The following is a 26263-nucleotide window of genomic DNA, read 5'->3' on the forward strand; positions in this document are numbered from 1 at the left end:
AAAAAATTATTTCAAGGGTTCCTCCGGGTTTATAAGGTTGGGAAAGCCTGGACTAGACTATGTCTTACACCTTAGGCTTCCTCCAGAGGTTCTTGGGGGTTCCTTCACTTCTATACAATGGGCCAGACCCTTGTAGAACCAGATTGTAACATGCGTGGGGGTCATCTGTAGAGGAACCTACAACCGTTTTCTCTTTTTACTCATTGCGAGTAAACGTATGACCGGTGGTATCAAGAACCAGAATTCAGAGACCAGCCGATGGTTCCCGCAGGATTCCGGCGCCCGTAGTTACCGTCTTTTTCCATCACATACAATTACGGATACAATGTATTCCGCTCTTCACGCTTTGTGCTTAGCTGCGGGAAAAGTAACAACTCAGAATCTCAGCCGTCATTTTCTTGGACACATCAAAGATTCGCTCGGTCAGGACGGGATCCGCGGCTCCCTTTAATCACAAACCCCCTCCCCCCTTCTTTTTTTTTTGTCCTCGCTCTGTTCAGCTATGGAAGCAGCTTACAGATTCTGCCTAATTGATATTTGGTTTCTTCGGCTACATTGTTAACGAGCTCAGGTGCAGATTATTAATTAATTCCCAGCAGCTCAGAGCTCTGCGTAATCCCTACTAAAAAAAAAAAACCCCCATCGCCTGGACAGTCGGTGGCCAAAAATGCCCGTCGTCCAATCCCGGGCTCTCATCACTGGCGCCAAACATCAGGACGCGGTCCAGGCCGGAATCGCACTCTGCCATACCATTTAAAACCCGTTGTGCGTAAAGGTGCGTCTGGTCACGTGTCGACGACGTGCGTTATTGACCGGCGTTTTCCAAGGCGTTTGGTGTGGGTAGAGCGACGCCGCCACCAGCGACCGCGGTGTATGAATACGGCTGTAAAATGTTAAATGCATTTTCATGTGTTGTCATCGAATGCGAGGTGTCCCCCGAGAAACATAGAAAAGTCATGGCGGAAATAAGACCAAGTGGTCCGCCGAGTCTGCCCAATTTTTTATAATTTTATTTTTATTGTTTTTTACATGTTTTTGTATTTTTTTTTTTTTTTTTATGCAAAGAAAGATGAATATGTTGTATTTTTTTTCAAACTGCAGGAGGAACCAAGTGATATTCAAGAATAAATTATAAGATATGTATAATACATTTTAAATAAAAAATCTGTCTATCCATAAAATATATATACATATGTATAAAATAATAAATCATGGATATTTTAATATACAGTGTATATATATATATATATATATATATATATATATATATATATATATATACAATTACACATGCATTTTTTTTTTTTTTTTTTAATGAAAACATTTTTTTTTTTATATTTATAAAAATTATATATCGCTATACATATATATAGAAAATTACACACGCATTTTTTATTTATTTACTGATTTTTCTTTATATATATATATATATATATATATATATATATATATATATATATATATATATAAAAATTCTCTCTCTCTCTGTGTATATGTATGTGTGTATGTATATATATGTGTATGTATGTATATATATATATATATATATATATATATATATGTATATGTGTGTGTGTGTGTGTGTGTGTGTGTGTATATATATATATATATATATATATATATATATATATATATATATATATATATATATATACATACATACATACATACATACATACATACATACATACATACAGGGGCAGATCCACAGACAGGGTACGCCAACGTATCTACTGATACGCCGGCATACTTTCAAATTTCCCGCGTCGTATCTTTAGTTTGAATTCTCAAACCAACATACGACGGCATCTGGGTTCGATCCGACAGGCGTACGGCTTCGTACGCCTTTCGGATCGTAGGTGCAATACTTCGGCGTCCGCTGGGTGGAGTTCGCGTCGTTTTCCGCGTCGGGTATGCTAATTAGCTATTTTCGACGATCCACGAACGTACGTGCGGCCGTCGCATTCTCTTACGTCGTCTGTAGTCGGCTTTTCCCGGCGTATAGTTAAAGCTGCTATTTTGCGGCGTGTAGATAGATTTGCCACGTTAAGTATGGCCGTCGTTCCCGCGTCGAAATTTGAATAGTTTTATTTTTTTGCGTAAGTCGTCCGTGAATCGGGATGGACGTAATTCACGTCCTAAGTTAAAAAAAATTACGTTTTTGCGACATCATTTAGCGCAATGCACGGCAGGAAATTTTGAAACGGAGCATGCGCAGTTCATTCGGCGCGGGGACGCGCTTCATTTAAATGAATCACGCCCCCTACCCGCCGATTTGAATTACGCGCCGAGAGATACACTGCGCCGCCGTAAAACTTACGGCGCAAATTCTTTGTGGATTTAAAGAATTAAAAAGTAAGTTACAGCGGCGTAGCGTATCTCTGATACGCTGCGCCTATCTAAATGTATGTGAATCTGGCCCAAAGTGTGTATATAGACACTGCACACTTGTTTCTTGTTCAAATGTGTTCACTTTTCAAGTCCTGTAAGTGTATATAAAAAATTATAAACCTTTTTTTTACATGTTTTTTTATATTTTGCGTTTGTTTTTGTTTTTTTTTTGTCTTATCTTTTTCTGCATAAAAAAATGTTGTATTTTTCAAAATGATTTTCCAAAATAAAATCATAGTGTGTGTGTATATATATATTATTCATTTTAAATAGAAAATATCTATCTATAAAATATATATACGTAATGTATAAAATAATTAATCATGGGGAATTAAAATAATTAATATATATATAAAATTTTAATAAATATAAAAAACCTACAAATGATATATATACACACACACTTTTTAAACTTGAATTTTTTTATTCTTGTAATGTGTTGACGCAGTGCGGTATTGTAAATCGCGCTCTAAGCCAATACCTAACAAGGCACCATAGCGCATCGCATTATTGCATCAACAATTTGGGGGCACACCTGATTGTTGGGGCCCCCGGGCAGCTCGGTGTTTTCAGCGGGTGACGCACCGCGCCTTTCACCTGCCCGGTTTTTATTCATGATGGAAGCCCCTTCATTGTGAAGAGGCCGGCAAAGCACCTCAATTCAGGAAAACGCACGGGCGGGTCCAATCCCCGGGACCTATGAGAAGCCGCGCGGGGGGGGGGGTTATTCAGCCTCCGCCCATCAGTTGTAGACGGAGCGATGAGCGATCGGAGGATTAACCGTCTTCAATAGACATCAAGTATTTCAGGCGGGAATTCCGGAGATCAATTATCAGGAGGAGAAATCGATGGCAGAGATTCTGTATTTACACTTCTATTGTCTGCCGGAGATCCCGATCCATACCGGTAATCCAGTGCCGGGACTTCCTCCACACCGCGCGTCCCCAACCTTCACTCCCACCCCGGAATCCTCCTTCCATCCTCCGGGTGTACAGACTCCTCCCCCTGGACTGCAATCCTCCCTCCATATGTACAGGCTCCTCCCCCTGGACTGAAATCCTCCCTCCATATGTACAGGCTCCTCCCCCTGGACTGAAATCCTCCCTCCATGTGTACAGGCTCCTCCCCCTGGACTGAAATCCTCCCTCCATGTGTACAGGCTCCTCCCCCTGGACTGAAATCCTCCCTCCATATGTACAGGCTCCTCCCTCCATGTGTACAGGCTCCTCCCCCTGGACTGAAATCCTCCCTCCATTCTCCAGGGTGTACAGGCTCCTCCCCCTGGACTAAAATCCCCCCATGTGTACAGGCTCCTCCCCCTGGACTGAAATTCTCCCTCCATGTGTACAGGCTCCTCCCCCTGGACTGAAATCCTCCCTCCATGTGTACAGGCTCCTCCCCCTGGACTGAAATTCTCCCTCCATGTGTACAGGCTCCTCCCCTGGACTGAAATCCTACCTCCATGTGTACAGGCTCCTCCCCCTGGACTGAAATTCTCCCTCCATGTGTACAGGCTCCTCCCCCTGGACTGAAATTCTCCCTCCATGTGTACAGGCTCCTCCCCCTGGACTGAAATCCTCCCTCCATATGTACAGGCTCCTCCCCCTGGACTAAAATCCCCCCATGTGTACAGGCTCCTCCCCCTGGACTGAAATCCTCCCTCCATGTGTACAGGCTCCTCCCCCTGGACTGAAATCCTCTGGGTATACAGGCTCCTCCCCCTGGACTGAAACGGCTTCCTCTGATTTCACTGCACACTGCAAGCTTCTCACAATATGCATTAGAAGCTGCAGCCAGTCAGATAGAGCCCCGCCCTATTTCCTGGCTGGAGGACGCCCTGACCCCACCCCCTTTCATTTATTGGATTTCAGTTCAATCATGGAGGCATCCTGTGTGGGTATTTATTATGCAAATGCAGCCTGCTTAGGAACACCCACTACGGACTGATATCCGCCCATCAAGGCATTTTGATATTTGCATAACTCCTCCCACTGCTTGCATCAGGGCTCTTCCTTTTCATTCATTGGATTTCAGTTCTTCCAATCATGGAGGCTCAGAATCGAATGTGGGCGTTACCTGTGCAAAAACACGCCCACTCTTCCAAACTGATACCCACCCTTTAAGGTATTTTGATATTTGCATAACTCCTCCCACTGCCTGCATCAGGATTGATGGATCGCCCTATTTATTCATTGGATTTCAGTTCTTCCAATCACGGAGGCTCAGCATCACATGTGGGCGTTACCTGCCTGGGAACGCCCACTCCTCCAGACTGACACTCGCCCATCAAGGTGTTTTGATATTTGCATAACTCCTCCCACTGCTTGCATCAGAACTTGGGACTCTTCCTTTTCATTCATTGGATTTCAGTTTTACCAATCATGGAGGCTCAGTATCAAATGTGGGCGTTACCTATGCAACTACACGCCCACTCCTCCAGACTGATACTCGCCCATCAAGGTGTTTTGATATTTGCATAACTCCTCCCACTGCTTGCATCAGGACTGAGGGCTCTTGAGAGGACTTCTGAGGCCGGGGGGTGGGCGGGATGTTTTCAGGAAGCCCCTCCCACCAGCCATGATCTGCCGGTATTGCATAGAGAAATACTCTGTCCTGATGCAAGCAGTGGGGGAGGAGTTAGGCAAATATCAAAAATTCTTGATGGGGCGGGTATCAGTCTGGGAGGAGTGGGCGTTTCTAGGCAGGCTGTATTTGCATAGGTAACGCCCACACCTGACACTGAGCCTCCCCCATGATTGGAAGAACTGAAGTCCAATTAATGAAAGGGGCGGGAAGCAGTTATGCAAATATAAAAGTGGGCGGGTTGTCGGTGTGGGCGTTCCTATGCCAAGGCTGTATTTGCATAGGTAACACCCACATGTGATGCCTCCATGATTGACAGAACTGAAATTCCTTGACATCACCGGGGATAAAAATAAGGGATGTCATGAAAACGGCCCCTCCCACCCGCCATGATCTGTCTGCGTTGCGCAAAGGAGCGCATGGACCCAGTGATGACATCACAGATAAAGGAAACAAGCTTTATTTAAAACATTTATTAACATGTTGATGACGGGGGAGGGGGAAGCAGGGAAGGCACAGATGTACACGGGTCTAAGGGGGCGGGTGTTCCTCTGGGTGCCCCTCCCCCATATTGTCCGTCAGACTCCTCCTCCTCTGGTTGGGATCGGCTCATCTTCTCCCGGATCATCGCCGCCAACATCGGGTCCGTGAAATAATCTGAAAGAAAAACCCACAATCATTGGTCATTGGTTGTGCTCCGCCCCAAACCCCGCCCCCTGCTAAGGTGGGCCGGTCACTCAATTCCCGAAATGTCATAATATGAGGCATTTCCTCAGTCTCCCCCCCCCCCCCCCCCCAGTGATCAGACTGTACATTGTAACTTTGTAGGAGGAGTCATTTCCTCAGTCTTCCCTCCCCCCCAGTGATCAGGCTGTACATTGTAACTTTGTAGGAGGGGGAGGAGTCATTTCCTCAGTCTCCCCTCCCCCCCAGTGATCAGACTGTACATTGTAACTTTGTAGGAGGAGGCATTTTCTCAGTCCCCCCCCCCCCAGTGATCAGACTGTACATTGTAACTTTGTAGCCGGTCACATGGTGGGGTGACTGTTGGCCGCTCTCTGGCATGTAATGTGAATACGGTGGGGGACGGGCGCTCTGTGGAGACAGGTGAAGACGGAGTAATGGGACTATTACCCCCCAATGCCTGTGTCACACAGGGTTAACGCCCCCTTGTACCAGGCCTGACGGGGGAGGGGGGGGGTGAATGCCGCCTGCTCTCCGGTACAGCCGGGGTTAACGTTGGGTGCTGGGAAAGTCGCGCTCTCTCTTCTCCTCGCTCCCGTCGCCATGGTAACAGGTGCCTGTGCGTTCCCGTGTAACCGCATTACATGCCTATAATATGATTTAATAAGGGGCCCCTATTGGATCTTCCGGGGCCGTCTGGTTCCTGTCAGCAGCTGGAGTCGCCGGCGGTCGGGGGAGGGGGTCCGATAAGGAAAGACCCCGGGGGCCAGGACCTCCCAGGAAAAGCCTGGAACATGGGAAACGTCAGTTATTTTCCTCCCTGGATCTCCGGGGACACCGGCCACTCCCCCCCCCCCCACGCATGTACGGCGTGACAGCGTGGTCACCCCCGAAATCCGCCGGGGGAACGCGATCGCCATGATTAGTCATGTGACCCATCCCCCATCTCTCTATAATTGGCCCAATCACGTCACCTTCCTAATCTTCTTCCTTAATGACCAGCCTATCAGGACTCGCATCCCTCCAGCCCCGCCCTCTTTTTTTAGGGGTCTACCAGCGCCCCCCTTGTCTGTCCGGGGACCGGTACCGTTCAGTAATGTCTCTTTACATTGCAGCAAATAGTCCAATAGTCTTATCTACAGCCCTGACGAAGGGGGGATACCTGACCCCGAAACACTTCCTCTCTGAATTCCTTGTCACATGCAATAAAGATTTGAGTGGGGCGCTCTCATCCTTGTTTACATTTTTCAGAACATTCCAGGGACCCCCATATACAGCCTATACAGTTTTTATTTTGGGTCCCCCCCTGAGAATCTGATACCTGACGAAGGGGGGCGTCTGACCCCCGAAACACGTCGGCTTTTTCTCATTTCTTGTCAGATGCAGGAACGATTTAAGGGCACTCTCATCCTTGTTTACATTCTTCAGACTTTCCCTGAGGACCCCTAAGGTACCCTGGTTGGTAGAGCGCTGGCTATAAAGTTTTGATTTTAGATCCCCTCTGAGAATCTGATACCTGACGAAGGGAGGTGTCTGACCCCGAAACACGTCGGCTTCTTCTCCTTTTTCCTTGTCAGAAGAAGTAACGAACTGAGGGGTGATCTTACCCTTGTTTAAATTCTTCAGACTTTCCCTGGGTACCCTGGTTGGCAGAGCGCTGCCTATACAATTAACATTTTAGGCCCCCTCTGGGAATTTGATACCTGACGAAGGGGGGTGTCTGACCCCGAAACGTGTTGGCTTCTTCTCATCCTTGTTTACATTCTTCAGACTTTCCCTGAGACCCCTAAGGTGCCCTGGTTGGCAGAGCGCTGCCAATACTGTTTTGATTTTAGACCCACTCTGAGAATCTGATACCTGACGAAGGGGGGTGTCTGCCCCCCGAAACACGTTGGCTTCTTCTCATACTTGTTTACATTCTTCAGACTTTTCCCGGGACCTCCAAGGTACCCTGGTTGATAGAGCGCTGCCTATACAGTTTGGATTTTAGGAAACTGATCCCTGACGAAGCTGGGGGTGTTCGACCCCGAAACGTGTTGGCTTCTTCTCCCCATTTCTTGTCAGATGCAGTAAAAACCTAAGGGGCGCTCTCATCCTTGTTTACATTCTTGATACCACTTCAGGGCTCCCCCAGTTGATAGAGCGCTGCCTACACTATTTTGATTTTAGGCCCTCTGTAAGAATCTGGCTCCTGACGAAGGGCGGTGTCTAACACGAAACACGTTGGCTTCTTCTCCCCATTTCTTGCCACATGCAAAAAAGGGACTTTAGGGGTGCCCTCATCCTTCTTTACATTTTTCAGACTTTTTCCGGGACCTCCAAGGTTGGCAGAGTGCTGCCTATACAGTTTGGATTTTAGACCCCATCTAAGAAACTGAATTCTGAGGAAGGGGGGTCTCTGACCCCGAAATGCGTCGGCTTCTTCTCCCCATTTCTTGCCATGTGCAAAAAAAAGATCTGAGGGGAACTCTAAACCTTGTCTACAATTACTCCTACTTACGAACGGGAGGCGGCGTGACGTCTGTCCTCCTGCGCATGCGCGGGGCACTTTTCGACGGCGGGCACATTTCAATAGCACATCGGAAAACGACTCCCACTTACGAACGTGAGGCGTTGCGACGTCTCTGTCCTCCTGCGCATGCGCGGGGCACTTTTCGACGGCGGGCACATTTCGACAAAAAAAAAGGTGTTGTGTTCTGTCGCAATGTGCGCGCCCCCGAAAGGTGACCGCGCGTGCGCAGAACGGCAAAGACGTCACGCCCCCTTCCGTTTCGTAAGTAGGAGTCGTTTTCTGACTTATGAACAGATTTCGACTTAAGAACAAACCTACAGTCCCTCCCCCGTTCGTAACCTCGGGGGACTGCCTGTAGACTGTAAGGTCTTGGGTGCGGGATTCACATCAGTACCTCCCCCCCCCAGAAAGGGTTTTAAATTCTCGTGCCCCGCCCCAGTCTTTATTCTCGTGCCCCGCCTCAGTCTTTATTCTCGTGCCCCGCCCGTCTTTATTCTCGTGCCCCGCCCCAGTCTTTATTCTCGTGCCCCGCCCCAGTCTTTATTCTCGTGCTCCGCCCCAGTCTTTATTCTCGTGCCCCGCCCAGTCTTTATTCTCGTGCTCCGCCCCAGTCTTTATTCTCGTGCCCCGCCCAGTCTTTATTCTCGTGCCCCGCCTCAGTCTTTATTCTCGTGCCCCGCCCGTCTTTATTCTCGTGCCCCGCCCCAGTCTTTATTCTCGTGCCCCGCCCAGTCTTTATTCTCGTGCCCGCCCCAGTATTTATTCTCGTGCCCCGCCCCAGTCTTTATTCTCGTGCCCCGCCCCAGTCTTTATTCTCATGCTCCGCCCCAGTCTTTATTCTCGTGCCCCACCCCGGTCTTTATTCTCGTGCCCCGCCCCAGTCTTTATTCTCGTGCCCCGCCCCAGTCTTTGGTGGCACTAATTACCCTCCAGACATGGAGAAGGCCGCACTCCAGTCAGGTGGTGTCCCTACCGGGATGTGACTCCAGGACCCCGGAGCCCCGATGCAGGACCCGCGCCGCTCTCCTGGACGTGCGCCGGCAACACGCCCACCGGACGCCGTGTTTATCCTGCCCGCCGTCTCCTACACAGAGCCCAGAGCTGCGTCCTGCCAGTAATTCAATTCATTAAGGTTAAACATCCGCCGGGCCTCAGACGGAGAGAAGTCTATTTTTCCACTCACTCCGGCCTTCCCTGAGGACGGGAATATAATCCCCCCTCCCCCCAGGGCCCGTGTCTGCCAGCCGGGAGGACTTAACCACGTCCCTGCCGGGGAGGACCTTGGGCGGTGTACGGCCCGCTGCAAGGAAATCGGTCACCATTGGGCTTCTGGAGGAATCTTACCCCCCTCCCCCAAATCCCCCCCTCCGCCAAGAAAAATCACCCCTCCCAGCGCAGATCCTCTACCCCTAAAATGTCCCCTCCCAGTACAAATATACCCCCCCCCCCTTGCTGAAATCCTCCATCTCAGCATGATTATTTGCCCCCCCATTCCCCCCAAGCTCAAAGGACCCCCCCCCCCCTAAGAAAAAAAAATTCACCCCCTCCTAGTGCAAATCCTCTACCCCTAAAATTTCCCCTCCTAGTACACATCCCCCCCCCCTCCACACTCTTCAAACCCCCCCCCCCCAGCACAAATTGTCTCCCCCCTTCCCCTCCTAGAGGATGCAAATGACCCTTTTCGCTACAAATGTTCCTTTAGACCCGACAAAGAAATCACCGGATCTACAATTTTATATTCTGTGAAAACATTTTTATTCAAATATTGCTTCTCTATGCAGGCAGGGGGCCAAGCGCGGGACTAGCAAGGGGGACCTAATAAAGGGGGTCCAACCCGCTACTAGCAAGGTGGACCTAATAAAAGGGGTCCAACCCGCTACTAGCAAGGGGGACCTAATATAGGGGGGGGGTCCAACCCGGGACTAGCAAGGTGGAACCAATAACGGGGGTCCAACCCGCTACTAGCAAGGTGGACCCAATAACGGGGGTCCAACCCGGGACTAGCAAGTGGGACCTAATAAAGGGGGTCCAACCCGCTACTAGCAAGGGGGACCTAATATAGGGGGGGGGGGTCCAACCCGGGACTAGCAAGGTGGACCCAATAACGGGGGTCCAACCCGGGACTAGCAAGTGGGACCTAATAAAGGGGGTCCAACCCGGAACTAGCAAGGTGGACCTAATAAAGGGGGTCCAATCTGCTACTAGCAAGGGGGACCTAATAAAGGGAGTCCAACCTGCTACTAGCAAGGGGACCTAATAAAGGGGGTCCAACCTGCTACTAGCAAGGGGACCTAATAAAGGGGGTCCAACCTGCTACTAGCAAGGTGGACCTAATAAAGGGGGTCCAACCCGAGACTAGCAAGGTGGACCTAATAAAGGGGATCCAACCCACTAATAAAGGGGGTCCAACCCGCTACTAGCAAGGTGGACCTAATAAAGGGGGTCCAACCCGAGACTAGCAAGGTGGACCTAATAAAGGGGATCCAACCCGCTACTAGCAAGGGGGACCTAATAAAGGCGGTCCAACCCGCTACTAGCAAGGGGGACCTAATAAAGGGGGTCCAACCCGAGACCAGCAAGGTGGACCTAATAAAGGGGGTCCAACCGGCTACTAGCAAGGGGGACCTAATAAAGGGTGTCCAACCCGAGACCAGCAAGGGGGACCTAATAAAGGGGGTCCAACCCGAGACCAGCAAGGGGGACCTAATAAAGGGGGTCCAACCCGAGACTAGCAAGGGGGACCTAATAAAGGGGGGACTAGCAAAGGGAGATATAATAAAGTGGCCGTTGAATTTGTATAACCAGAATTGTAATGCGGTAAGACCGACTCTTCAGGTTGTTGCTTGAACCCGCCGTGACACCGACGATAGCCCCCCTCGCCGCTCAGACTTACATTCTGAGGAGATATCTGCGCACACTTATCAGCGAGATTAATTTCCCAGACGTCTCCCACTTCTTAATTACTTTTTGTTGGCGAAGTTAATAAACGTTTCCATTACTGCCGGGGACGATCGCGCCTTCTGTGACTCCGGAGCGCAGACTTAGTTAAGACTGAACGCGCCCTGAGATTGGACGCAGGGAATTCCCGACAAATGCCGTCTGTAGTGGAAACAATTCAATATCCGGAGCGGTAAAACGCGTCGTTCTTAGAAAGATTTGCTCTCGCTTCCTGTCCCGGTGACACCAGGATGAAGAGAGGATGTGGGTGTCACCAGAAGAGGAAGAGCAATAAAATCCTGAAGATTCTAGTCTCTACTAAGCAGATGTGATTTGTTGCTGTCTCTGTCCCCATTGGAGAGATATCCAATCTCTTCCTGTTCTTGGGACACCCTGTCATTGGGGCAGGAAGTGAGGGAAAGTCTCCCCAATGAACGGTCAAGCAGAGTGCTGGAGACCAGCGAATGATGGTGGAGAATTCTGGAGACCAGTGAATGATGGTGGAGAGTCCTGAGGACCAAAGGCCGATTGGGGAGTATACTGGAGACCAATGAATGATCAGGGAGAGTTCTGGGAACCAATGGACGATCTGAGAGAGTGCTGGAGAACAGAGAGCAATCAAAGACAGTGCTGGTGATCAAGGAACGATAGTGGAAAGAGCTGGTGGCCAAAAAAAACATCAGAGAGAGTGCTGGAGACCAAGGAACACTTGTGGAGAACACTGTAGACCAATGACTAATCAGGGAGAGTGCTGCAGACCAATGAATGGTCGGGGAGAGTGCTGCACATCAATGAACGTTCAGAGAGAGTGCTTCAGACCAATGAATGGTTGGAGAGAGTGCTGGAGACCAATGAATTGGTCAAGGAGAGTGCTGGAGACCAATGACTAATCGGGGAGAGTGCTGCACACCCATGAACTGTTGGGGAGAGTGCTGGGAACCAACGGACAATCTGAGAGAGTGCAGGAGGTAGGATCGGTCAGGGAGAGTGCTGGAGAACAATCAAAGACAGTGCTGGGGCCAAGGAACGATAGTGGAAAAAGCTGACGACCAAAAAACCATCAGAGTGCTGGAGACCAAGGAACACTTGTGGAGAACACTGTAGACCAATGAATGGTTGGGGAGAGTGCTGCAGACCAATGAATGGTTGGGGAGAGTGCTGCACACCAATAAATGTTCGGGGAGAGTGCTGCACACCAATAAATGTTCGGGGAGAGTGCTGCACACCAATAAATGGTCGGGGAGAGTGCTGCACACCAATAAATGGTCGGAGAGAGTGCTGGACACCAATAAATGGTCCGGGAGAGTGCTGCACACCAATGAATAGTCAAGGAGAGTTCTGGAGAACAGTGAATGGCCGGGGAGAGTGCTGGAGATCAATGAATGGCCGGGGAGCGTGCTGCAGACCAATGAATGGCCGGGGAGCATGCTGCAGACCAGTGAATGATCGGTGAGAGTACTGGAGACCAGTGAATGATAGGGGAGAGTGCTGGAGACCATTAAACAGTCGGGAGAGTGCTGTAAACCAATGAATGATTTCAGAGAGTGCAGGCGACCAATGACCAATCAGGAAGAGTTCTGAAGACCAATGAATGATTCAGAAGAATGCTGGAGATTGAGGAGAAATTGGGGAGAGTACTGCAGACCAATGAATGATTTCAGAGCGTTCTGAAGACCAATGAGTGCGTCGGGAGAGTGGTTGATGAGCGCCGGTGGAGGAGAGAAGCCGGGAATTGGGTTTCCTTCCTCGCTGGTTGATGAGCGCCGATGCCGGGGAGAACCTGGGAATTGGGTTTCCTTCCTCGATGGTTGATGAGCGCCGATGCCGGAGAGAAGCCGGGAATTGGGTTTTCTTCCTCGGTGGTTGATGAGTGCCGATGCCAGAGAGAAGCCGGGAATTGGGTTTCCTTCCTCGGTGGTTGATGAGCGCCGATGCCGGAGAGAAGCCGGGAATTGGGTTTCCTTCCTCGGTGGTTGATGAGCGCCGATGCCGGAGAGAAGCCGGGAATTGGGTTTCCTTCCTCGGTGGTTGATGAGCGCCGATGCCGGAGAGAAGCCGGGAATTGGGTTTCCTTCCTCGGTGGTTGATGAGCGCCGATGCCGGAGAGAAGCCGGGAATTGGGTTTCCTTCCTCGGTGGTTGATGAGCGCCGATGCCGGAGAGAAGCCGGGAATTGGGTTTCCTTCCTCGGTGGTTGATGAGCGCCGATGCCGGAGAGAAGCCGGGAATTGGGTTTCCTTCCTCGGTGGTTGATGAGCGTCGATGCCGGAGAGAAGCCGGGAATTGGGTTTCCTTCCTCGGTGGTTGATGAGCGCCGATGCCGGAGAGAAGCCGGGAATTGGGTTTCCTTCCTCGGTGGTTGATGAGCGCCGATGCCGGAGAGAAGCCGGGAATTGGGTTTCCTTCCTCGGTGGTTGATGAGCGCCTATGCCGGAGAGAAGCCGGGAATTGGGTTTCCTTCCTCGCTGGTTGATGAGCGCCGATGCCGGAGAGAAGCCGGGAATTGGGTTTCCTTCCTCGGTGGTTGATGAACGCAGATGCCGGAGAGAAGCCGGGAATTGGGTTTTCTTCCTCGGTGGTTGATGAGCGGCGATGCCTGAGAGAAGCCGGGAATTGGGTTTCCTTCCTCGGTGGTTGATGAGCGCCGATGCCGGAGAGAAGCCGGGAATTGGGTTTCCATCCTCGGTGGTTGAAGAGCGCCGATGCCGGAGAGAAGCCGGGAATTGGGTTTCCTTCCTCGGTGGTTGATGAGCGCCGATGCCGGAGAGAAGCCGGGAATTGGGTTTCCATCCTCGGTGGTTGAAGAGCGCCGATGCCGGAGAGAAGCCGGGAATTGGGTTTCCATCCTCGGTGGTTGAAGAGCGCCGATGCCGGAGAGAAGCCGGGAATTGGGTTTCCTTCCTCGGTGGTTGATGAGCGCCGATCCCGGAGAGAAGCCGGGAATTGGGTTTCCTTCCTCGGTGGTTGATGAGCGCCGACGTTTCGTAGACCAGAAGAGGACATTTGTGTCTCGGCAATAAATACAATTCCTGAAAATTACGAGGCCCCCGGGGAACGCAGGAAACGCATTCTCCTCTGTCTCTCCCGGGATCAATATGGACAGACGTCTCCCTAATCCATGAGAATCCACATTATTCCTGCGATTTGTCTTGACAGCTTTACGATACAAAGTATCCGTCATTGACGCGGCGCCGCGGGCGTGATGGACGAGGTGTGAGCGGAGATAATGTGTTTCTGTCCTGTCGCTCCCCATCCTTCCGAGTGATGAAGTGCCTCTACCCCCCTCCTAATCTCCAGGACGGTACATTCCCTCCCTCCGCGTCCTTATTAATGGGAGCGCAAAACGTATGCGGGGACTGGTCTACCTGGCAAAAGATTCATAACGCAATGAGCGCCGTCTTGTGATTGGCTGATCCCTTCCTGTGCTATAGGGAAGTGGTGGTCTACTTACTAGATATAGGAAGTCTCTGCTGCGGCCTCTGACATTCCCATTGGGGGGGGGGGGGGACACATAATATTCAGTCTATGTTGTATTACGAAAGATTGTCAGAGACTGCAAACATCCTACAGGAGATGATCAGAGACTGCAGACATAGTACAGGAGATGATCAGAGACTGCAAACATCATACAGGAGATGGTCAGAGACCGCAAACATCCTACAGGAGATGGTCAGAGACTGCAGACATAGTACAGGAGATGGTCAGAGACGGCAGACATGATACAGGAGATGGTCAGAGACTACAGACATAGTACAGGAGATGGTCAGAGACTGCAGACATCCTACAGGAGGTGGTCAGAGACTGCAAACATCCTACAGGAGATGGTCAGAGACTGCAAACATCCTACAGGAGATGGTCAGAGACTGCAAACATCCTACAGGAGATGGTCAGAGACTGCAGACATAGTACAGGAGATGGTCAGAGACTGCAGACATAGTACAGGAGATGGTCAGAGACTGCAGACATAGTACAGGAGATTGTCAGAGACTGCAGACATAGTACAGGAGATGGTCAGAGACTGCAGACATCCTACAGGAGACCAATAAACGATCAGGAAGAGTGTTGTAGTGTTGTAGACCTTTGATTGGTCTGGGAGATTGTTGTAGGCCAATGACTGATCAGGAAGAGTGTTGCAGACCAATGATCAATTGGGGAGAGTTCTGGAGAGCAATAAATGATCAGAGAGAGTGTTGGGGACCAATGAAGTATCAGGAAAATTGTTGGAGACCAATGAAGGATCAGGGAGAATGCTGGAAACCAATGAAGGATCGAAAAGAATGCTTAAGACCAATACGGTTGGGGAAAGAGCTGGAGACCAATAAATGATTAGGTAAATTGTTGGTGACGGATGAAGGATCGAGAAGAATGCTGGAGACCAATGAACAGTTGGGGGGGGGGGGGGGAGAACTGGAGACCAATGAATGTTTAGGGAAATGGTTGGAGATGGATAAAGGATCCAGGAGAATGCTGAAGAACAATGAATAATTGAGAAGAATGCTGGAGACCAATGATCGATTGGGGAGAGTGCTGGAGACCAATGAAGGATCAAGATGATTGTTGGAGAGGGATGAAGGATCATGGAGAATGTTGGAGACCAATGAACGGTTGGGGAGAATGCTGGAGACCAATGAACGGTTGGGGAGAATGCTGGAGACCAATGAACGGTTGGGGAGAATGCTGGAGACCAATGAACGGTTGGGGAGAATGCTGGAGACCAATGAACGGTTGGGGAGAATGCTGGAGACCAATGAACGGTTGGGGAGAATGCTGGAGACCAATGAACGGTTGGGGAGAATGCTGGAGACCAATGAACGGTTGGGGAGAATGCTGGAGACCATTGAAGGATCAAAAAGAATGCTGGAGTCCAATGAATGGTTGGGAAGAGTGCTGGAGACCAATGAATGATCAGGGAAGTTGTTGGAGATTGAGGAGAATGCTGGAGACCAATAGAGGAACGAGAAGAATGCTGGAAACCAATGAACGATTTGGGAGAGTCCTGGAGACCAATGAAGGATCAGGACGATTGTTGGAGAGGGATGAAGGATCATTGAGAATGCTGGAGACCAATGAGGGATCGACAAGAATGCTAGAGAAAAATGAACAGTTGGGAAGAGTGCTGCAGACCAATGAATGATCAGGGAAATTGTTGGAGCTAGAGGAGAATGCTGGAGACCAATGAATGATCAGGGAGATCAGGATGATAGTTGGACAGGGATGAAGGATCACGGAGAATGCTGTTGACCAATGAACGGTTGGGAACAATGCTGGAGACCAATGAATGATCAGGGAAATTGTTGGAGACCAATGAAGGAGCAGGGAAATTGTTGGAGACCAATGAAGGATCAGGGAGATAGTTGGATTTGGATGAACAATTAGGGACATTTTTGGAGATTGAGAAGAATGCTGGAGACCAATGAACGGTTGGGGAAGGTGCTGGGGTCTCCAGCACCTTCCCCATTCCCTGAATGATCAGGAAAATTGTTGGAGACCAATGAAGGATCAGGACGATTGTTGGGGAGGGATGAAGGATCATGGAGAATGCTGGAGACCAATGAACGATCTGGGGAACCAATGAACGATCAGGGAGAGTTCCAGGAACCAATGAAGGATCAGGGAGAGTCCCAGGAACCAATGAACGATCAGGGGAACCAATGAACGATCAGGGAGAGTTCCAGGAACCAATGAAGGATCAGGGAGAGTCCCAGGAACCAATGAACGATCAGGGAGAGTTCCAGGAACCAATGAACGATCAGGGAGAGTCCCAGGAATCAATGAAGGATCAGGGGAACCAATAAAGGATCAGGGAGAGTCCCAGGAACCAATGAATGATCAGGGGAACCAATGAACGATCAGGGAGAGTCCCAGGAACCAATGAAGGATCAGGGAGAGTCCCAGGAACCAATGAAGGATCAGGGAGAGTCCCAGGAACCAATGAACGATCAGGGAGAGTCCCAGGAACCAATGAACGATCAGGGAGAGTCCCAGGAACCAATAAATGATCAGGGAGAGTCCCAGGAACCAATGAACGATCAGGGAGAGTCACAGGAATCAATGAAGGATCAGGGGAACCAATGAACGATCAGGGAGAGTCCCAGGAACCAATGAAGGATCAGGGAGAGTCCCAGGAACCAATGAAGGATCAGGGAGAGTCCCAGGAACAAATGAACGATCAGGGAGAGTCCCAGGAATCAATGAAGGATCAGGGGAACCAATAAAGGATCAGGGAGAGTCCCAGGAACCAATGAATGATCAGGGGAACCAATGAACGATCAGGGAGAGTCCCAGGAACCAATGAAGGATCAGGGAGAGTCCCAGGAACCAATGAACGATCAGGGAGAGTCCCAGGAACCAATGAACGATCAGGGAGAGTCCCAGGAACCAATAAATGATCAGGGAGAGTCCCAGGAACCAATGAACGATCAGGGAGAGTCACAGGAATCAATGAAGGATCAGGGGAACCAATGAACGATCAGGGAGAGTCCCAGGAACCAATGAAGGATCAGGGAGAGTCCCAGGAACCAATGAAGGATCAGGGAGAGTCCCAGGAACAAATGAACGATCAGGGAGAGTCCCAGGAACAAATGAACGATCAGGGAGAGTCCCAGGAACCAATGAGCGATCAGGGAGAGTCCCAGGAACCAATGAGCGATCAAGGAGAGTCCCAGGAACCAATGAGCGATCAGGGAGAGTCCCAGGAACCAATGAACGATCGGTGAAAGTAGCGCTCTTCCCATTCCCTACCCCCAGAGAGATAACGTCTTACCTGCCGCAAACTGGCGGATGTTCTCGGGACGGTGGAGCAGAACCTCCCTAGAGAGACACAGAGAGACGTGATTGGTTGGGGGCCCCGCACTCAGATTGGGGGGGGGGGGGCAGGTTGATGAGATTATAATCACCGTGTAAACGCAGACAGCAGCAGGCGCACTTCCTGGTGGCTCCGGAGGTAGCGCTCATTATCGATCCGGGTCTGGATCTGCAGGAGGAGAGATCACATACATAGGGATCAGAGATCCAACCAATGACAGGAGACGATCGATCTACGTGTCACCATCAACCACCAATCAAAGAACATGACCGTGGGAAACAACCAATCAGATGTCAGATTGCTGGTTTTAGTTGATTGATCATTGGAGGGATATATTAGATGATTGATGACTGATAATGATCCGAGTCATGGGGGAGGGGGGCAGTGGTTATATTAGATGATTGATCATTGCAGGGGCTGTGTAATGTAAAGGGGGACAGAGGTGGGGGGGGGGCTGTGTAATGTAAAGGGGGACAGAGGTGGGGGGGGGGCTGTGTAATGTAAAGGGGGACAGAGGTGGAGGCTGTGTAATGTAAAGGGGGACAGAGGTGGGGGGGGTGTAATGTAAAGGGGGACAGAGGTGGAGGGGCTGTAATGTAAAGGGGGACAGAGGTGGGGGGGCTGTGTAATGTAAAGGGGGACAGAGGTGGGGGGGGTGTAATGTAAAGGGGGACAGAGGTGGGGGGTGTGTGTAATGTAAAGGGGGACAGAGGTAGGGGGGCTGTGTAATGTAAAGGGGGACAGAGGTAGGGGGGGCTGTGTAATGTAAAGGGGGACAGAGGTGGGGGGCTGTGTAATGTAAAGGGGGACAGAGGTGGGGGGGCTGTGTAATGTAAAGGGGGACAGAGGTGGGGGGTGTGTGTAATGTAAAGGGGGACAGAGGTAGGGGGGGCTGTGTAATGTAAAGGGGGACAGAGGTGGGGGGGCTGTGTAATGTAAAGGGGGACAGAGGTGGGGGCTGTGTAATGTAAAGGGGGACAGAGGTGGGGGGTGTGTGTAATGTAAAGGGGGACAGAGGTAGGGGGGCTGTGTAATGTGAAGGGGGACAGAGGTAGGGGGGGCTGAGTAATGTAAAGGGGGACAGAGGTGGAGGGGCTGTAATGTAAAGGGGGACAGAGGTGGGGGGGCTGTGTAATGTAAAGGGGGACAGAGGTGGGGGGGCTGTGTAATGTAAAGGGGGACAGAGGTGGGGGGGCTGTGTGTAATGTAAAGGGGGACAGAGGTGGGGGGCTGTGTAATGTAAAGGGGGACAGAGGTGGGGGGCTGTGTAATGTAAAGGGGGACAGAGGTGGGGGGGCTGTGTAATGTAAAGGGGGACAGAGATGGGGGGGCTGTGTGATGTAAAGGGGGACAGAGGTGGGGGGGCTGTGTAATGTAAAGGGGGACAGAGGTGGGGGGGCTGTGTAATGTAAAGGGGGACAGAGGTGGGGGGGCTGTGTAATGTAAAGGGGGACAGAGGTGGGGGGGGGGCTGTTTAATGTAAAGGGGGACAGAGGAGGGGGGGCTGTTTAATGTAAAGGGGGACAGAGGTGGGGGGGCTGTGTAATGTAAAGGGGGACAGAGGTAGGAGGGCTGTGTAATGTAAAGGGGGACAGAGGTGGGGGGGCTGTGTAATGTAAAGGGGGACAGAGGTGGGGGGGCTGTGTAATGTAAAGGGGGACAGAGGTGGGGGGGGCTGTTTAATGTAAAGGGGGACAGAGGTAGGGGGGCTGTTTAATGTAAAGGGGGACAGAGGAGGGGGGTGTGTGTAATGTAAAGGGGGACAGAGGTAGGGGGGCTGTGTAATGTAAAGGGGGACAGAGGTAGGGGGGGCTGTGTAATGTAAAGGGGGACAGAGGTGGGGGGGCTGTGTAATGTAAAGGGGGACAGAGGTGGGGGGTGTGTGTAATGTAAAGGGGGACAGAGGTAGGGGGGGCTGTGTAATGTAAAGGGGGACAGAGGTGGGGGGGCTGTGTAATGTAAAGGGGGACAGAGGTGGGGGCTGTGTAATGTAAAGGGGGACAGAGGTGGGGGGTGTGTGTAATGTAAAGGGGGACAGAGGTAGGGGGGCTGTGTAATGTAAAGGGGGACAGAGGTAGGGGGGGCTGAGTAATGTAAAGGGGGACAGAGGTGGAGGGGCTGTAATGTAAAGGGGGACAGAGGTGGGGGGGCTGTGTAATGTAAAGGGGGACAGAGGTGGGGGGGGCTGTTTAATGTAAAGGGGGACAGAGGAGGGGGGGCTGTTTAATGTAAAGGGGGACAGAGGTGGGGGGCTGTGTAATGTAAAGGGGGACAGAGGTGGGGGGGGCTGTGTAATGTAAAGGGGGACAGAGGTGAGGGGGGGCTGTGTAATGTAAAGGGGGACAGAGGTGGGGGGGCTGTGTAATGTAAAGGGGGACAGAGGTAGGGGGGCTGTGTAATGTAAAGGGGGACAGAGGTGGGGGGCTGTGTAATGTAAAGGGGGACAGAGGTGGGGGGGCTGTGTAATGTAAAGGAGGACAGAGGTGGGGGGCTGTGTAATGTAAAGGGGGACAGAGGTAGGGGGGCTGTGTAATGTAAAGGGGGACAGAGGTGGGGGGGGCTGTGTAATGTAAAGGGGGACAGAGGTGGGGGGGCTGTGTAATGTAAAGGGGGACAGAGGTGGGGGGGGGGGCTGTTTAATGTAAAGGGGGACAGAGGAGGGGGGGCTGTTTAATGTAAAGGGGGACAGAGGTGGGGGGGCTGTGTAATGTAAAGGGGGACAGAGGTGGGGGGGGCTGTTTAATGTAAAGGGGGACAGAGGAGGGGGGACTGTTTAATGTAAAGGGGGACAGAGGTGGGGGGGCTGTGTAATGTAAAGGGGGACAGAGGTGGGGGGGGCTGTGTAATGTAAAGGGGGACAGAGGTGAGGGGGGGCTGTGTAATGTAAAGGGGGACAGAGGTGGGGGGGCTGTGTAATGTAAAGGGGGACAGAGGTAGGGGGGCTGTGTAATGTAAAGGGGGACAGAGGTGGGGGGCTGTGTAATGTAAAGGGGGACAGAGGTGGGGGGGCTGTGTAATGTAAAGGGGGACAGAGGTGGGGGGCTGTGTAATGTAAAGGGGGACAGAGGTGGGGGGGCTGTGTAATGTAAAGGGGGACAGAGGTAGGGGGGCTGTGTAATGTAAAGGGGGACAGAGGTGGGGGGCTGTGTAATGTAAAGGGGGACAGAGGTGGGGGGGCTGTGTAATGTAAAGGAGGACAGAGGTGGGGGGCTGTGTAATGTAAAGGGGGGCAGAGGTGGGTGGGGGGCTGTGTAATGTAAAGGGGGACAGAGGTGGGGGGGCTGTGTAATGTAAAGGGGGACAGAGGTGGGGGGGGGTGTAATGTAAAGGGGGGCAGAGGTGGGGGGGGGGTGTAATGTAAAGGGGGACAGAGGTGGGGGGGCTGTGTAATGTAAAGGGGGACAGAGGTGGGGGGGGGTGTAATGTAAAGGGGGACAGAGGTGGGGGGGTGTAATGTAAAGGGGGACAGAGGTGGGGGGGGTGTAATGTAAAGGGGGGCAGAGGTGGGGGGGGTGTAATGTAAAGGGGGACAGAGGTGGGGGGGCTGTGTAATGTAAAGGGGGACAGAGGTGGGGGGGGGTGTAATGTAAAGGGGGACAGAGGTGGGGGGGGGTGTAATGTAAAGGGGGGCAGAGGTGGGGGGGGTGTAATGTAAAGGGGGACAGAGGTGGGGGGGGGGGTGTAATGTAAAGGGGGACAGAGGTGGGGGGGGTGTAATGTAAAGGGGGACAGAGGTGGGGGGGCTGTGTAATGTAAAGGGGGACAGAGGTGGGGGGGGGTGTAATGTAAAGGGGGACAGAGGTGGGGGGGGGTGTAATGTAAAGGGGGGCAGAGGTGGGGGGGGGTGTAATGTAAAGGGGGACAGAGGTGGGGGGGGGGTGTAATGTAAAGGGGGACAGAGGTGGGGGGGCTGTGTAATGATTATATAGGGGTCATATTGGGGGGGGGGGTATATATAAGAATTGGGGTCCCTCTGCTGAATGGTGGGCGTGTCCCGTCCAGACCCTCCACCAATCAGGAGTGTAGAACATTTCTAGATCTATAACACACTGTTATTTATTATAGGGGGGGGACCTCACCTTCCAGGCCCCCAGCAGGCTCTCTTGTTCGGGGTTCAGGGCCCCGGGATCCGCCATCTTCCTCTCCTCTCGGGGGGGACGCTCTCCCGGTTGCTAGGGGCGGGGGATCCACGTGACCGGTTGCGGCCCCGCCCCGTTCTCGGGGAGATTGTTACCATGGAGACGGCCGAGCTTAGTGGGAGGCCCGCGCGTGACGTCACTGACCAGGTATGTGGGCGGAGCCTGACCATCGGCGCCGTGTCCTGAGGCGGGCAGCCAATCAGGGTTGTCCTTCGGATGAATGGAGGAGTGTGGTTACCAGGGGCAACAGAGGAACAAGCCGAGCTGTTTCCATGGTGACACCTCCCCTGTGGTGTCCCCCCTCCCCCCATATATTATATAGTACTATCCCCTCCCCCCATACATTATATACAAGCCCCTCCCCCATACATTATATACAAGCCCCTCCCCCCATATATACCGTCCCCGACCTCCACCGACCGTCCCCGACCTCCACCGACTGCCACTGACCTCCACCGGCCGTCCCCGACCTCCACCGACCGTCCCCGACCTCCACCGACCGTCCCCGACCTCCACGACCGTCCCCGACCTCCACCGACCGTCCCCGACCTCCACCGACCGTCCCCGACCTCCACCGACCGTCCCTGACCTCCACCGACCGTCTTGACCTCCACCGACCGTCCCCGACCTCCACCGACCGTCCCCGACCTCCACCGGCCGTCCCCGACCTCCACCGACCGTCCCTGACCTCCACCGGCCGTCCCCGACCTCCACCGACCTCCACTGTCCGTCCCCGACCTCCACCGACCGTCCCGACCTCCACGACCGTCCCCGACCTCCACCGGCCGTCCCTGACCCACCGACCGTCCCCGACCTCCACGGCCGTCCCTGACCTCCACCGACCGTCCCTGACCTCCACCGACCGTCCCGACCTCCACGACCGTCCCCGACCGTCCCCGACCTCCACCGACCGTCCCTGACCTCCACCGACCGTCCCCGACCTCCACCGACCGTCCCCGACCTCCACCGACCGTCCCCGACCTCCACCGACCGTCCCTGACCTCCACCGACCGTCCCGACCTCCACCTGACCGTCCCCAGACCTCCACCGACCGTCCCAGACCTCACCGACCGTCCCGACATCCACCGACCGTCCCGACCTCCACCGACCGTCCCTGACCTCCACCGACCGTCCCGACCTCCCGACCGTCCCCGACCTCCACCGACCGTCCCCGACCTCCACCGACCGTCCCTGACCTCCACCGACCGTCCCCGACCTCCACCGACCGCCACCGACCGTCCCTGACCTCCACCGACCGTCCCCGACCTCCACCGACCGTCCCCGACCTCCACCGACCGTCCCCGACCTCCACCGACCGTCCCTGACCTCCACCGACCGTCCCCGACCTCCACCGACCGTCCCTGACCTCCACCGACCGTCCCTGACCTCCACCGACCGTCCCCGACCTCCACCGACCGTCCCCGACCTCCACCGGCCGTCCCCGACCTCCACCGACCGTCCCCGACCTCCACCGGCCGTCCCTGACCTCCACCGGCCGTCCCCGACCTCCACCGACCGTCCCTGACCTCCACCGACCGTCCCTGACCTCCACCGACCGTCCCCGACCTCCACCGACCGTCCCCGACCTCCACCGACCGTCCCTGACCTCCACCGACCGTCCCCGACCTCCACCGACCGTCCCTGACCTCCACCGACTGTCCCTGACCTCCACCGACCGTCCCCGACCTCCACCGACCGCCACTGACCTCCACCGGCCGTCCCTGACCTCCACCGACCGTCCCCGACCTCCACCGACCGTCCCCGACCTCCACCGACCGTCCCTGACCTCCACCGACCGTCCCCGACCTCCACCGACCGTCCCCGACCTCCACCGACCGTCCCCGACCTCCACCGACCGTCCCTGACTGCCACCGGAAGTCCCCGACCTCCACCGACCGTCCCCGACCTCCACCGACCATCCCTGACCTCCACCGACCATCCCTGACCTCCACCGACCGTCCCCGACCTCCACCGACCGTCCTCGACCTCCACCGACCGCCCCCGACCTCCACCGACCGTCCCTGACCCACCGACCGTCCCCGACCTCCACCGACCGTCCCTGACCCACCGACCGTCCCTGACCTCCACCGGCCGTCCCTGACCTCCACCGACCGTCCCTGACCTCCACCGACCGTCTCTGACCTCCACCGACCGTCCCCGACCTCCACCGACCGTCCCCGACCGCCACTGACCTCCACCGGCCGTCCCTGACCTCCACCGACCGTCCCTGACCCACCGACCGTCCCTGACCGCCACCAGAAGTCCCCGACCTCCACCGACCGTCCCCGACCTCCACCGACCGTCCCCGACCTCCACCGACCGTCCCTGACCTCCACCGACCGTCCCTGACCTCCACCGACCGTCCCCGACCTCCACCGACCGTCCCTGACCTCCACCGACCGTCCCCGACCTCCACCGACCGTCCCCGACCTCCACCGACCGTCCCTGACCTCCACCGACCTTCCCTGACCTCCACCGACCGTCCCCGACCTCCACCGACCGTCCCCGACCTCCACCGACCGTCCCTGACCACCGACCGTCCCTGAACTCCACCGACCGTCCCTGACCTCCACCGACCATCTCAGACCTCCACCGACCGTCCCCGACCTCCACCGACCGTCCCCGACCTCCACCGACCGTCCCTGACCTCCACCGACCGTCCCTGACCTCCACCGACCATCTCAGACCTCCACCGACCGTCCCCGACCTCCACCGACCGTCCCCGACCTCCACCGACCGTCCCCGACCTCCACTGACCGTCCCCGACCGTCCCTGACCTCCACCGGCCGTCCCTGAATGCCACCGACCGTCCCCGACCTCCACCGACCGTCCCTGACCTCCACCGACCGTCCCTGACCTCCACCGACCGTCCCCGACCTCCACCGACCGTCCCTGACCTCCACTGACCGTCCCCGACCGTCCCTGACCTCCACCGACCGTCCCTGACCTCCACCGACCTCCACCGACCGTCCCTGACCTCCACCGACCGTCCCCGACCTCCACTGACCGTCCCCGACCGTCCCTGACCTCCACCGGCCGTCCCTGAATGCCACCGACCGTCCCCGACCTCCACCGACCGTCCCTGACCTCCACCGACCTCCACCGACCGTCCCTGACCTCCACCGACCGTCCCCGACCTCCACTGACCGTCCCCGACCGTCCCTGACCTCCACCGACCGTCCCCGACCTCCACTGACCGTCCCCGACCGTCCCTGACCTCCACCGACCGTCCCTGACCTCCACCGACCGTCCCTGACCTCCACCGACCGCCACCGACCGTCCCTGACCTCCACCGACCGTCCCCGACCTCCACCGACCGTCCCTGACCTCCACCGACCGCCACCGACCGTCCCTGACCTCCACCGACCGTCCCTGACCTCCACCGACCGCCACCAACCGTCCCCGACCTCCACCGACCGTCCCCGACCTCCACCGACCGTCCCCGACCTCCACCGACTGTCCCCGACCTCCACCGACCGTCCCCGACCTCCACCGACCGTCCCTGACCTCCACCGACCGTCTCTGACCTCCACCGACCGTCCCCGACCTCCACCGGCCGTCCCCGACCTCCACCGGCCGTCCCCGACCTCCACCGACCGTCCCTGACCTCCACCGGCCGTCCCCGACCTCCACCGACCTCCACTGACCGTCCCCGACCTCCACCGACCGTCCCCGACCTCCACCGACCGTCCCCGACCTCCACCGGCCGTCCCCGACCTCCACCGGCCGTCCCTGACCCACCGACCGTCCCCGACCTCCACCGGCCGTCCCTGACCTCCACCGACCGTCCCTGACCTCCACCGACCGTCCCTGACCTCCACCGACCGTCCCTGACCTCCACCGACCGTCCCCGACCGTCCCTGACCTCCACCGACCGTCCCTGACCTCCACCGACCGTCCCCGACCTCCACTGACCGTCCCCGACCTCCACCGACCGTCCCCGACCTCCACCGACCGTCCCTGACCTCCACCGGCCGTCCCCGACCGTCCCTGACCTCCACCGACCGTCCCTGACCTCCACCGACCGTCCCCGACCTCCACCGACCGTCCCCGACCTCCACCGGCCGTCCCTGACCTCCACCGACCGTCCCTGACCGCCACCGGCCGTCCCCGACCGTCCCTGACCTCCACCGACCGTCCCCGACCTCCACCGACCGTCCCCGACCTCCACCGGCCGTCCCTGACCTCCACCGACCGTCCCCGACCTCCACCG

At 54.6% G+C, this 26263-nt stretch overlaps 1 protein-coding gene across 1 annotated transcript; it reads right to left on the reverse strand.

Annotated features, from left to right (window-relative positions):
• Window positions 1-5418: 5418 nt before the first annotated feature.
• Window positions 5419-22125, reverse strand: RIIAD1 (regulatory subunit of type II PKA R-subunit domain containing 1). The gene is made up of 4 exons (XM_040332499.1): window positions 21991-22125; window positions 18003-18079; window positions 17870-17916; window positions 5419-5631 (listed from the first exon to the last, which is right to left on the reverse strand). Exons 1-4 carry the CDS (start codon window positions 22045-22047, stop codon window positions 5450-5452), a joined length of 363 nt encoding a protein of 120 aa, XP_040188433.1. The 5' UTR covers window positions 22048-22125; the 3' UTR covers window positions 5419-5449.
• Between the last annotated feature and the right edge of the window lie 4138 nt (window positions 22126-26263).

The sequence above is a fragment of the Rana temporaria genome, chromosome 13 (assembly GCF_905171775.1).
Source record: "Rana temporaria chromosome 13, aRanTem1.1, whole genome shotgun sequence".
Classification (NCBI taxonomy): Eukaryota; Metazoa; Chordata; class Amphibia; order Anura; family Ranidae; genus Rana; species Rana temporaria.